Source organism: Abramis brama (assembly GCF_963993115.1).
Source record: "Abramis brama genome assembly, chromosome: 2".
Lineage (NCBI taxonomy): Eukaryota > Metazoa > Chordata > Actinopteri > Cypriniformes > Leuciscidae > Abramis > Abramis brama.
This window is the reverse complement of record NC_139964.1, coordinates 26,187,111-26,199,610: the sequence shown is the minus strand read 5'-3', so window position 1 is coordinate 26,199,610 and position 12,500 is coordinate 26,187,111. Positions and strand designations below refer to the sequence as shown.

At 38.2% G+C, this 12,500-nt stretch overlaps 1 protein-coding gene across 1 annotated transcript in view; it reads right to left on the bottom strand.

Moving 5' to 3' along the window:
• The window catches only part of pkd1a (polycystic kidney disease 1a), an 89,855-nt gene that overhangs the window by 12,939 nt on the left and 64,416 nt on the right, over positions 1-12,500 (bottom strand). Inside the window, exons 25-39 of the mRNA XM_084099658.1 lie at positions 12,117-12,500; positions 10,635-10,797; positions 10,018-10,279; positions 8,862-9,057; positions 7,999-8,169; positions 7,146-7,289; positions 6,074-6,281; positions 5,545-5,671; positions 4,809-4,925; positions 3,651-3,700; positions 2,105-2,304; positions 1,907-1,979; positions 1,354-1,469; positions 1,015-1,217; positions 1-170 (exon numbers count right to left, since the gene is read on the bottom strand). The exon at positions 1-170 is cut by the window's left edge and continues 25 nt beyond it; the exon at positions 12,117-12,500 is cut by the window's right edge and continues 330 nt beyond it. Coding sequence (XP_083955784.1) covers positions 1-170; positions 1,015-1,217; positions 1,354-1,469; positions 1,907-1,979; positions 2,105-2,304; positions 3,651-3,700; positions 4,809-4,925; positions 5,545-5,671; positions 6,074-6,281; positions 7,146-7,289; positions 7,999-8,169; positions 8,862-9,057; positions 10,018-10,279; positions 10,635-10,797; positions 12,117-12,500 — 2,584 coding nt within the window. The remainder of the gene's footprint in view (positions 171-1,014; positions 1,218-1,353; positions 1,470-1,906; positions 1,980-2,104; positions 2,305-3,650; positions 3,701-4,808; positions 4,926-5,544; positions 5,672-6,073; positions 6,282-7,145; positions 7,290-7,998; positions 8,170-8,861; positions 9,058-10,017; positions 10,280-10,634; positions 10,798-12,116) is intronic.

The following is a 12,500-nucleotide window of genomic DNA, read 5'->3' as shown; positions in this document are numbered from 1 at the left end:
ACTTTCCGCGCTTCTTCTCTGGCCTGTGAGAGAGCGAACCCATGCGGCGGCCGAACTCGAGGGATTCGCTGAACGACACGCTCCACACGAGGACAGTCCACCAGCACGTCCTGCTCTTCTGCTCTCAGACGCCCCGCCACCAGAGAGAAGTACACACCCTCTGACAACACCTGAACACACACACACACACACACACAAGACAATCAGCCAACACTTCTGGATTTGAAACAGGAATATGTGGGCAGTTTCACTCCTGGTCTTAAAAAAAAGACCAATTCCTAGCCCAAATTTCACATTGTATCATTATTTCAGTGTTTATTTTATATTCACACTGATATTAAGATTGATATGAATATCATCAGTTTATAAGATCAATAATATTAACAAGTATCAAACTTAATTATACATCATAATTAATAACTAATTATACTCAATTAATATATTACTAACTTGCTAAATATTCATATTTATTAATATGAACTTAAAAATGAATATTAATTGGAAACCTATATTAATATTCATAAAAAAATGCAAACTTTGTCAAGATTTTTGCTCGCCAGTCATCTCAAAAGAAATCAGTAAAACGTACTTCACATAGTATCATTATTTTAGTGTTTATGTCATCAACATGCCAATATTTATGAATATTTACATTGAAGAATATTAATATCAAAATAGTTAAACATTCATATTTGTTAATATTCAAACTGATATCAATATTCATCATTAATAATATCAATACTATAAATACAAATAATCTAACTTAATTATACCTTATAATTATAAGTTTACAATTATATTAATATAAAAAAAATATTTTAAAAAGAACGTTTGTCGAGACAAACTTTGACAAGATGTTCGATGTTGACAATCTGAACCAAGTTAAACGAAGATGAACACTAATGAACCAAATTATTTGACATATCATACATCGATTTGATTTTTATTGTTTCTGCTTACAAAAGCGTCCATACATCAGCCTGCGCTGGTTTGCTGGTTATAGCTGGGATTTACCTTCAGAGGTTCGAGAATGAGGAATGACGACAGGAAACTGACAATGCTGGAGATGAGCCACATCAGAGCCACGCCCTCGCTGAAGCTCCGCCCCAACCACATCGATAGGCTGGCGGACAGGATAAGCCCCGCCCAGCTGGCCCACAGAGCAGCCAATCCGCATAGGGGAGGAAGCGGTCTGGGCTTACACACATCTGTCACCACTGTGTGTGTATGAGAGAGAGAGAGAGAGAGAGAGAGAGAGAGAGAGAGAGAGAGTTCAGCTGTGTTTGTGTCTCTCTCTGAGGTAAAGTGGATTTAGGTGTGTGTGTGTGTGTGTGTGTGTGTGTATGTGTGTACCTGTGCGTGAAGTAAAGGCAGTTTTGGGTGGGTCTCGTCTAAAGCCCGCACACGGAACAGGCTCATTCATCTTTTGCAGTAGAATCACTTCTGTCTTATCACCAAATATACTGGAGCTAAACACACAAACACAACTTTTATTCAGCAAGGATTTATTAAACTGATCAAAAGTGACATTTATAATGTTACAAAAGAACAAAAAACAAGATCACCGATCATGAACAACGACCAAATTTAGGATGAATCTGATTTCATTAATTTTTTCCTTACTTTATATACTTTATATTATTTCTATTTTTTATATATTTTATATGAACTATTTTATTGTATGGACTTCACTACTAATGTGTGCTGGAATCTGGAATTTCCCAGTCGATATATATTTTTGTCAATCTTATATTGAAACGTTTCTTGTCTTTCAAATTTAATTTTTTTTTAAAGATATTTTCTATGCTATTCAAGACTTTTTTGTGACCTTACATTTTCCACATAATGAATTTAAGCATTTTAATTATTTTTAAGGATCCACAGATGCTGAAATGGTGTGACTTACAGATCGCCCACGTCACTGTCCGTCTGAGACAGCAACTGTCCATCGGCCAAAATGCGCTTGATTAGATCCTCATCTGTCAATCAAAGTCAGCAGCCAATCAACAACCACCTCTATTCTTCTGACGCATGCATTAAGTATGCAAGTATAGAAGTAACATGCATAAGTGTACTATGGCATAGGAGAGAAGAGAAATGTGACCTGAGGAAGAGAAGTATTTGTTCCTGTGGCTGTTGTCACACACGGTGTCCTCCTCGTCAGGATTGAAGGTGATGTCCACCCCCAGGTGTCTGCTGCCCTGACCTCTCTTGAGGCGGGGGGGAAACACCGGCCCCATCTCCACTGATGGGTCAGTCAACACATCTGGCCAATCACAGTCAGGAATACTCCACCTCTGAAGACTGAGGAACAGGGCCAGAGATTGATTGATTAATTGATTGACTGACTCACTCGCTGACTCACTCGCTCGCTGACTCACTCGCTCGCTCACTCACTCGCTCAGTCACTGACTCACTCAGTCACTGACTCACTCAGTCACTCACTCAGTCACTCACTCACTCACTGACTCACTCACTGACTCACTCACTGACTGACTGACTGACTGACTCACTCGCTGACTCACTGACTCACACACTCACTCGCTCACACACTCACTCACTCACTGACTCACTGACTCACTGACTCACTGACTCACTCACTGACTGACTCACTCACTCGCTGACTCACTGACTCACACACTCACTCGCTCACTCACTCACTGACTCACTGACTCACTCACTCACTGACTCACTCACTCACTCACTCACTCACTCACTCACTCACTCACTCACTGACTCACTGACTCACTCACTCACTGACTCACTGACTCACTGACTCACTCACTGACTGACTGACTCACTCACTCACTCACTGACTCACTCACTCACTCACTCACTCACTCACTCACTCACTCACTCACTCACTGACTGACTCACTCACTCACTGACTGACTCACTCACTCACTCACTGACTGACTCACTCACTCACTCACTCACTGACTCACTCACTCACTCACTCACTGACTCACTCACTCACTCACTCACTCACTCACTGACTGACTCACTCACTCACTGACTCACTCACTCACTCACTGACTCACTCACTCACTGACTCACTCACTGACTCACTCACTCACTCACTCACTCACTCACTCACTCACTGACTGACTCACTCACTCACTCACTCACTGACTCACTCACTCGGTTTTCATTTGCTTAGGATTTCATTCTCATTTATTAAAATCATTTACCCAGTAGTTTTTCATGTTCTACTATTTATTTTATACATTTTTACCCACCACCTATGCATTATTCAACATTGTTAAAATGTTTAAATATAAAAAAAACACAAATTATACATTATTCAACATCAGTTTATTTATTCATAAAGCACCCAGTGTTTTAGTGTTATTTATATAATATTTTAGTATTTATTAATATTTGACTATATATCTTAACTATTTATTTTGATATTTTCAGTGAAATAAAATTAGTTTCTTTCTTGATATTTTATTTAGTTTCAGAAAATGTTTACTTTATTTCAAGCAACAGAAATGTTATTTGTTGTTTTAGTTTCAGCTACAGTTATAACAACTATAATAACCTTGGCTGGATGTAAATTATGCTTTATCATTCTGCTGTTCTTGCTTTAATGAGCCGAGTTTAAGTGTGTCCGTAACCATGGCGACCTGATGCGACCTCATGCTTACCTCTTAGTGGAAGGAGTGGGCAGGTCAATGTTGGTCTCTTCAGAGTACGTCTGCAGTGTGTGTGTGTGTGTGTGTGAGTGAGAGAGAGAGAAAGGGAGAGAGAGTGAGTTATTCTTCTGCAGGAACACAATAGACTCAGGATCTGAGCTCATACTGATGTACTTCACACTTCACAGTTCAATCTAAATGGAGATTGTCGTCTCAGTTTCTTAACCCAAACTTCATCATGGAAATGTGACATTCGGAGACGTGAAACTGCAGCACGTTTAAACATTAAGACTATGAAGATGACAAAAAACACCTTTCAAGATGCAGACATTCATTTCCTAAACAGATGATTTCATTTTTCCTCGTAGAGCACCAGAGAGAAATAGAATAAATCAGCGATGAGTTTGAAAAACATAATAAAGGTGAAGGTTTCTCTTGGCTTCTGTGTTCATGTGCAAACAAAGTATTCTGCAAATGCACGCATTTCAATTTGCACCTCAGGAAATGTATGAGAGAAAAACATCTGGGACTCTGTCAGAATTAATAAAAATACACATTGTATTTTCCCTTTGAATAATAAAATAGACCTGCATCAAAGTGTCTCTGTTCTGATCCCAGAGTTCAGTTCAGCTCTTTAACACTGCTATACTGCAGTCAAACTCACAGAGGACGTCCAGAACAAAGCCAGGATGTGTTATTTCAATTATAAACATTGTAGTGATTATTGTGCAGGTTAACTCATGCTATTGTAATGAACAAAATCACTGTGTGTCAAGAAAAAAAAAAAATAATAATAATAATAATTAATGAATTAATAAACATATATAAGCATACTTCATTATAAATAATTAGAAAAAAATTGCAATTTCATTAATAAATTAATGAAATGAATGTATTAGCAAACAGAAATATCTATAAAACAAATAGTCATAGCCTAATGGTTATAGAGTCAGACTGGTAACCCGAAAGTCTCAGGTTCCACTGCTCCGGGTGTGTGTGTGTGTGTGTGTTCACTACTCCTAACTTGGATGGGTTAAATGCAGAGGACAAATTCAGAGTATAGGTTACTATACTTGGCCTTCACATCACGTCACGTCACGTCACTTCACTTCTGTTTGTGAACCAGTGAAAATCACAGCTATGAATATCTTCAGCCAAATTCCAACGTACCTCTCCGGGAATCCCATTCAACATCAGAAAAGAGCTTCCTGTCAACGAGTTATCCAGGAAGTCATCGATCTCCAGAGACTCCTGGTCCACCTGAGGAGGAAGCTGCTCCACAGAGACCTTGACAGAGACGAAGCTTTTAATGTCCCGCACTGATGCTTTCATTTAACATTACGGACTGTTTCAACGCAGCTTTACAGTGATAACAGGAAATTAAAGTATCAGAGATTGTTTAGGCTTTACAGCAGCTCTAGAATAAAGTTATTGTCCAGCTAAACTTAGTTTTGATTGATTCACTTCCATTGCAAAGATCATTAGTTATTAGCTTAGGGGCCGCTAACACGACACCGTTTTAACAGAAAACTTTTAATGTGTTCTGGCCGTTCATTTGCATGACAACTGTGTTTGTGGCTCGAGAATGATAACTTTGAAATAGGTTCCAAGGTCAAATTTTTGAAAAACATTATCATCTCCGTGTGAACTTTAAAAACGTGATCTGTGAAAACAGTGACTGCGTGCACATGCATATTACATGGTCAGTCAATAGGTATGCGCGTTGAATATATATGCGCAGGTGTGTAGTCTTTCTTTACAAATTGACCTCACCAAATTGCTTGTTTGGCCTGCATAATACAGAATTTTCAGTCGTTTCCGCATATCCATGTGAACTGGTACCATTTTGATAACGTTTTACCTGTACTGTCGGTTGTGTGTGTGTGTGTGTGTGTGTGTGTCTCACCTTACTGCGGCTGAGTCTGAAGAGGCAGAAGACGAGCAGGTACACAGGATAGACCAGGAGACAGCTCACAAGCCCCGCCCACACAGTCTCCACATTCAGCGAGACCAGATGAGACACCGGCGTAGAGCTGAGGCACACACACATACACTTCATCAGAACAACAGCTTTTGAGACTTCTTTCAAAAACATTAAAAACTCTATTATTCCAAACTCTTGACCGGTAGTGTACATATCACTAGCATGTACACTGCCGTATAAAGGTTTTGGATCGGTAAGATTTGTTTTTGAAAGAAGTCTCTCTTCTGCTCACCAAGGCTGCATTTGTTTGATTAAAAATACAAAAAAACTGTAATATTGTTAAATATTATGACTCTATTTTTCAATTTTATATATTTTAAAATGTAATTTATTCCTGTGATCAAAGCTGAATTTTCAGCATCATTACTCCAGTCTACATCTGAAGGGCAGTGTACATCCGCACCTGCACAGTAAATGACACAAAAGCGGCACGAATGACAGTGTGTTTCACCTGTGTCCATACGCGACGGTGCCGTACCACACGGCGTTGGCCAGCATGCAGAGGTGCATGAGCAGCGAGCCACAGGTGAGCCGCTGGAGACGAGTGAAGGGGCTCCTCGGGGGCCGTTCCCAGAGAGACAGCCACAGGTGACTCTCACACACCGCTCTCTGCAGCTCCCAGGACAGCAGCCGCGGCCAGAGACGGAGCTCCGCCTCCTCTGAGCACAGCAAACACACCAGACACATCAAACACAGGAACACAGAGGTCAAACTACAGGAAGCTGTGCAAATGCCATCCGTTGTTGTGGTAGGTTACAGTACAGGTTATGAGTCGACACTGTTGTGAGGTTCATTTTACCATCATTCCTGTGTTAATGGAACATGATGCATAAGTAAAGATATATATATATATATATATAAATAATATATATAATCTAACTAACTAACCAACAGTCCTCTCTCACTGAGCAGTGTTGGGAGTAACACATTTCAAAGGATACAAAGGAAATAATTTTACAGGATATTATTTACTATATTATATATTTATATAAATTTATAAAACAATTTATATTTATAAATAAATAATATAAATATAAATAAATTCTATATATATATATATATATATATATATATATATATATATATATATATATATATATATATATATATATATATAGACATACACACACCCACACACATACAGGTATATATATATCATATATATAATACATACACGTATAACTGATCAGTAAAATTAATTTAGATGAAAACAAGGCAAAAGTAGTTGTTTTGCTAACAATATGCATCTAATTGTATCCTGCATTTACCCTGTGTGTTATAAAGCTTTAGGCTTACTTTCTATCAAAACTAATAATGTAATATAATAGTTCTTATTAGGAGTAGTGAATTACTTATATCACTAATGTTTGCAAACATTACGAGCAAACAGTGGAATTTAAAGGATTTAATTTCCACTTTTTAAAGCATAAGTTGTTCTTCGCCGTTATTGTTTCTCTGAATATTCATAATTCCAGCAGCAACCAATCACAATCAGTGTTTTATCTGGGGAGGCGGGACTTTACCGGAGGCTTCCACCTCTATCTCCACCCTGCCGTCCGTTTTCTCGTTGTCGACCGAGAGCCATTCCTCAACCAGGAAGAAGTAACTGCTGCCCGTCTGCAAGTCCTTCACCAGGACATACTGGAGCAGCCAAGCTGGAGACAGACCTGACACACAGACAGAGAGAAGGACGCAAGTTCTGTCGTTATCAGCCGTTCAACGAGTCAGTGTTTCCCGAAACCATCGTTCTAACGAACATTCGCAAACAGCATCGCAAAGCTGTGTGGTTTGAACGACAGATCTCGACCTGTGGTTAGAAGCAGTTTCTTGTTTGCATGACGTGGACTCAATAAATCCTTATCTTGAGTATCTTTTTGGGTATCTTTCATGTAGAATACATACAAATGTAATTTACATCTTTCAGTTTGTCAAGAGATTTAAAGTGTCATTTTTGAAGAGTGCGAAATTGCTCTACTACGTAAGAACGAGCCTATGATTGAATCTGGAAATAAAGCAAAATAACTGAGAAAAATTTGAAATAGTCCTCAGATGTCCTATAGTGCTGGTTTAGACCCGACTCTGATGTAACCCTAACCCTAACCCATCCTCCAAAAGGAGTTCCTAGAACTAAAATTGTTCCTAGATCCTGCGGTGCGAACGCGGCAAAATCCGGGAACTTCTGCCAATAGTTCTAGGAACTATGAAAAGGTTCCTGCGGTGCGAAAGCCCCTTAAGACACAGGTTTCTTCTCACAGTTCCACATCGGCAAATGTTGTTTATGCCCGCTCTGGCATTGTTTATGCCCGCTCTGGCATTGTTTATGCCCGCTCTGGCATTGTTTATGCCCGCTCTGCCGGCCCGATTAGGTAACGTTACCTTTGTTGTCGTGCCAGACGCGGATCTTGAGCACGCTGGCCAGGCTGGTGTCTGTGGCGATGTGGAAGATGTCCAGGCTGTTTCGAGCGAACGCCCCGACGCTGTCCAGGTGTCTGTGTCCACTGCGACTCTCGCTGCCGTGAAGACTGATGCCAACGTGAGCCGTGGTGCCTGGACCGGGGATGAACACACTGTGATCAAACACTGAAACTCCAGCCATCTCAATCAAGACAACCGGCAGCGTTTCAGCGAAGGATACACTGATTCTGGACAAACTGAGAATCATGATTCAAACAGAGATCACGATTCTCCCACGATTCTGAACAAACTAAACAAAATAACATGTCATTTACAAGAGGTTCAGGCAAAATGTTAATTGCTGCAGTCTATTTAAAATATTTAATTAATTTGAATTAATTATAAAAAAAAAAAGTGGGATAGATGAATGATTCAATGACTCAATTATTCAATTACTGGATGAATCAGCGTTTGAATGATTCATATACATACATTTTAACATTCACTTGTCGCCACCTACTGGTGTAACGATGTAATTGATACGATTGGCGTTTCAGACGGCTGCTCTCTCTGGATCAGCGGCAGCGCAAACGCAGATCTGAATGTTCGCTGTGATTTTGTCAAATGTATAATAGACACAGGAGAATTGTTGTCTTTTAGGAATGAGATCGCGCGGGTGTTTGAATCGAGATCACAATCTTTTAGCGATTAATCATGCAGCTCTACAAGGATGGGAATATTCTTTGCTCGAATACATAAAACTGATCAATTCATTTTCTGGACGACCAGACTTTCTAAGCGAAACTAACCGAGTGATGATCTGCGAAGCGCTCCTGATATCTCACCTGCTCCGTAGGCCCAGCCGGTCTTGACCTGGATCTCGTACTTGTAGAGACCGTCCTTCCCACACAGCGGGACCACAGAGGCCCGTCTCAGGTCCATCTGATCCAGCTTCCGCAGTATAGCTCCGGCCACAGCGTAACACAGCAGTCCGATCACACACACCAACACCACCACCAGACTACGAGTCACTGAACGCTCCTGACAGGGACGAGACACGTGACACTGAGTTATCACTTACTGTCCAGCTGCCAGACCAGAACTCTCATAATATAATGTAATGTAATATAATATAATATAATATAATATAATATAATATAATATAATATAATATAATATAATATAATATAATATAATATAATATAATATAATATAATACAATATAATACATCTATTTTTTTTACTTTCAAGGAATCACTACTATTATGTCCAGACTGATAGAAGCCTAATTAAAAAATATATATTTTATAAAAATATCATATATCATATAATATAATAATTCGTATAGATTAAAAATATTTTGAAAATGAAAATATATACAATTAATTTAAAAATAATATATTTAACGTATTTCAAATTTGCGAAAAACAGAAATATAAAAACATACATTTGAAATACTACTTATTATGTCAGAACAAAAAAGGCTAATTTTGAAAATATTATTTTATGAGAAAATATATTATATTATAATATAAATAATATGTACATTTAATAATTTTTTTAAAAGTACTGATATATAGATTATTTTTATATAATAAGCTTAACTTTTATGGAATCATTAGTACTATGTCCAGACGGATGGCTAATTTAAAAAAATATTTATAATATAATATAATGTAATATTTATTCAAATAGATTTTGAAAATAAAAATAATAAAAAATATATTTGTATATATTAAATTTGAGAAAAAAAATACATATTTCACATACACATTTTAAAGAATCATTATTACTAATAGAATATTCTTTACGTAAACAAATTTATATATATTAATAACATTTAATATATTTTAAACTATTTGAAAGTATCATTACTACTATTTCTGGTCGGAAGGAAGGTTTGTTTTAAAATGATTAATTTCTAAAATAATTATTCATTTTTAAATGATAATTAATATTAAGGAAAACAAAGTGTCTGGCGTGTCGAGTTGTAATACTCACGGGAATGATGAAGGAGACGGCGTCGGGCGGGACGAACAGGCTGGCGGCGAAAGCGGTGAGATGACGCGTGCGACACACGGCTCGGCCCACGCTGGTCTCGGGGAGAGGAACCATCCCGTCCGTACGCCACTGACTGGCACTCTCGCTGAAATACTGGCATAAAGACGTGAACACAGCCACCTCCAGCCGGATCAGAGCCGGATCATCTGTGCCGCAGCCCGTGGACACGTTTATGAAGTGCTCACGCGTGGTGTCGTACGAACTGATGGAGAAATCACAGTGAAAATGACTAGTTTGTGCATCATCGTAAACGCTTTTATTTCACTGGCTAAAAATCAAAGATGCAACTAAACAAAACGGAGAGAGCCACTCTCCTTGTGTTTCACTAATCTTCACTGGTGATATTAATGAATGAGTCACTCGGTAAAGGGCTGTTGACGTTCATTTGGCAGACTAAAGAGCCGCCCGCATACAAACTCATCATTTATCACAGATGAATGGCTTTTCATTAACATGCACTTCCAGGACTTTTCAGCCAAATATAGCAGTGAGAAACATCAAAACATTAGAACTGTCTGCTTAAAAGCTTAAAAGGTTTGATTGCTGACGTCTCTTACTCTGGAGACAGGAAGAAAGTGTAGTGCCGGTGGTCCAGGTCTCGTCCCCGCGTCATATTGAGCGTGATGCGTTTCCTGTCAGTGCTGTTGTATTCATTGGGCCATTCAGAAGTGTGCAGATAGGCCGTGATCGATGGATCCAATTCCCACGTATCTGGAGAATCTGAGGATTGACGGGATGAATGGGAATAGGTGTTAGAGATGCATAAAATCACTCAAAAGAAGGATGAAATTCCCTGAATATGCTGTTTGCCCTCCTGCCGGGATAAATAAATAAAGTTGATTTTTACGATGTTGGTACACATACATTAATAAACACTGACCATGTGCTGCTGTACTAACTAGTCACGTTAGTTCAGCCAAAACAAGTGAACAGAGGGGTTTTCAGGGCATCTGCCCAAAGTATTCAAAGTCATTTTCGATAACTGAAATAAAGCTAAAATAAAAATAAATAAATAAAGCTAAAATAAAATAAAATAAAATAAAGCTAAAATAAAATAAAATAAAATAAAATAAAAGGTGGAAAACTTAAAATTAAACGAAGAGAAAAATTGCCTTGGCAACTAACTTACTAACGTACTAAAATGACTTAACCCGAAATAAAATAAAATAGAAATGTTAAAAAAACAAAAAGCACATAGCAAAATGACTAAAACTTAAACTAGGTTTAAAATGAAAACATAAAAATAAAAGCCAATTCAAAATATTAATAAACACTTTAATAACACAAATAATCCTAAAATAATACTGGGGCCTAGTTAATGTGTTTTATTAATCAAATATTATGAAATATGTTTAAAATGATTTTCCGCACATTTTACATTGATGAAATGTAATGTTATTTTCTCATTCAGCTGATAGAAAACATGAAATAAATTATGATGATTTTATTCTAGCACTAGTTTTTAACAAAGAAGAAAAAACTTTTTTTGGGGGGGGGGGGGGATTCTAAGAGTTAAGCATCATCTTTATGAAAAGTATTTTATTTTTACTTTTTTATTCTTTACATATTTAGTAATCAGACAATATTTTAACAACTTTCTTATGCACAATGACCATATAAAAGCCAATTATTTAATTTCGGAAACAACACCTCTTTACATTATCACATCTATATGTTTTCTCATACAGTATAATATATATATATATATATATATTTTGTTGTTGTGAAAGCTATTTTTGCTCAAACTATTTGTCTACTCTCAGTGGCTCTTGGCATCTTTATAATATCACATCTATATGTTTTCTCATACAGTATAATATATATTTCGTTGTTGTGAAAGCTATTTTTGCTCAAACTATTTGTCTACTCTCAGTGGCTCTTGGCATCTTTATAATATCACACCTATATATTTTCTCATTCAGTATTTTATATATATATATATATATATATATATATATATATATAGTTTTTAGGCACAGTTTGTGACAGTGCAAGCTATTGTTCCTCTCAGTGGCTCCCCCTTGTGTCAGGCATCTTACCGTCCAGTACGGTGAAGTTGAGTTGGACGTAGATTCCCGCCTGTCTGTTGGCGTTCCTCGTGCTCACCCTTACAACGACCGAACTGCAGCGACTGACGTTCTCTGCTCCCGCCGGCGGCAAGATGGCCTCCAATCCGTTAGCGTCCAGTCCGGCCACGCTTCCATTATTAACGGCAACCGTTATGGCCTGGCTCTCGTCCAGATCCGAGATGGGAATCTGCGTGCCGTTCACCGTGCGGAACTCCATGGACGCCACCTCCGTAGACACGGTGTGATTGGCGACATAATTAAACGGGAATGGATTTGGCTCCACTTGGAAGAGCAGTTGCACGATGCCGTCTTCGCCGTTGGCTCCTGGTGTTAGAGCGCCCCCTGCTGCCCGTC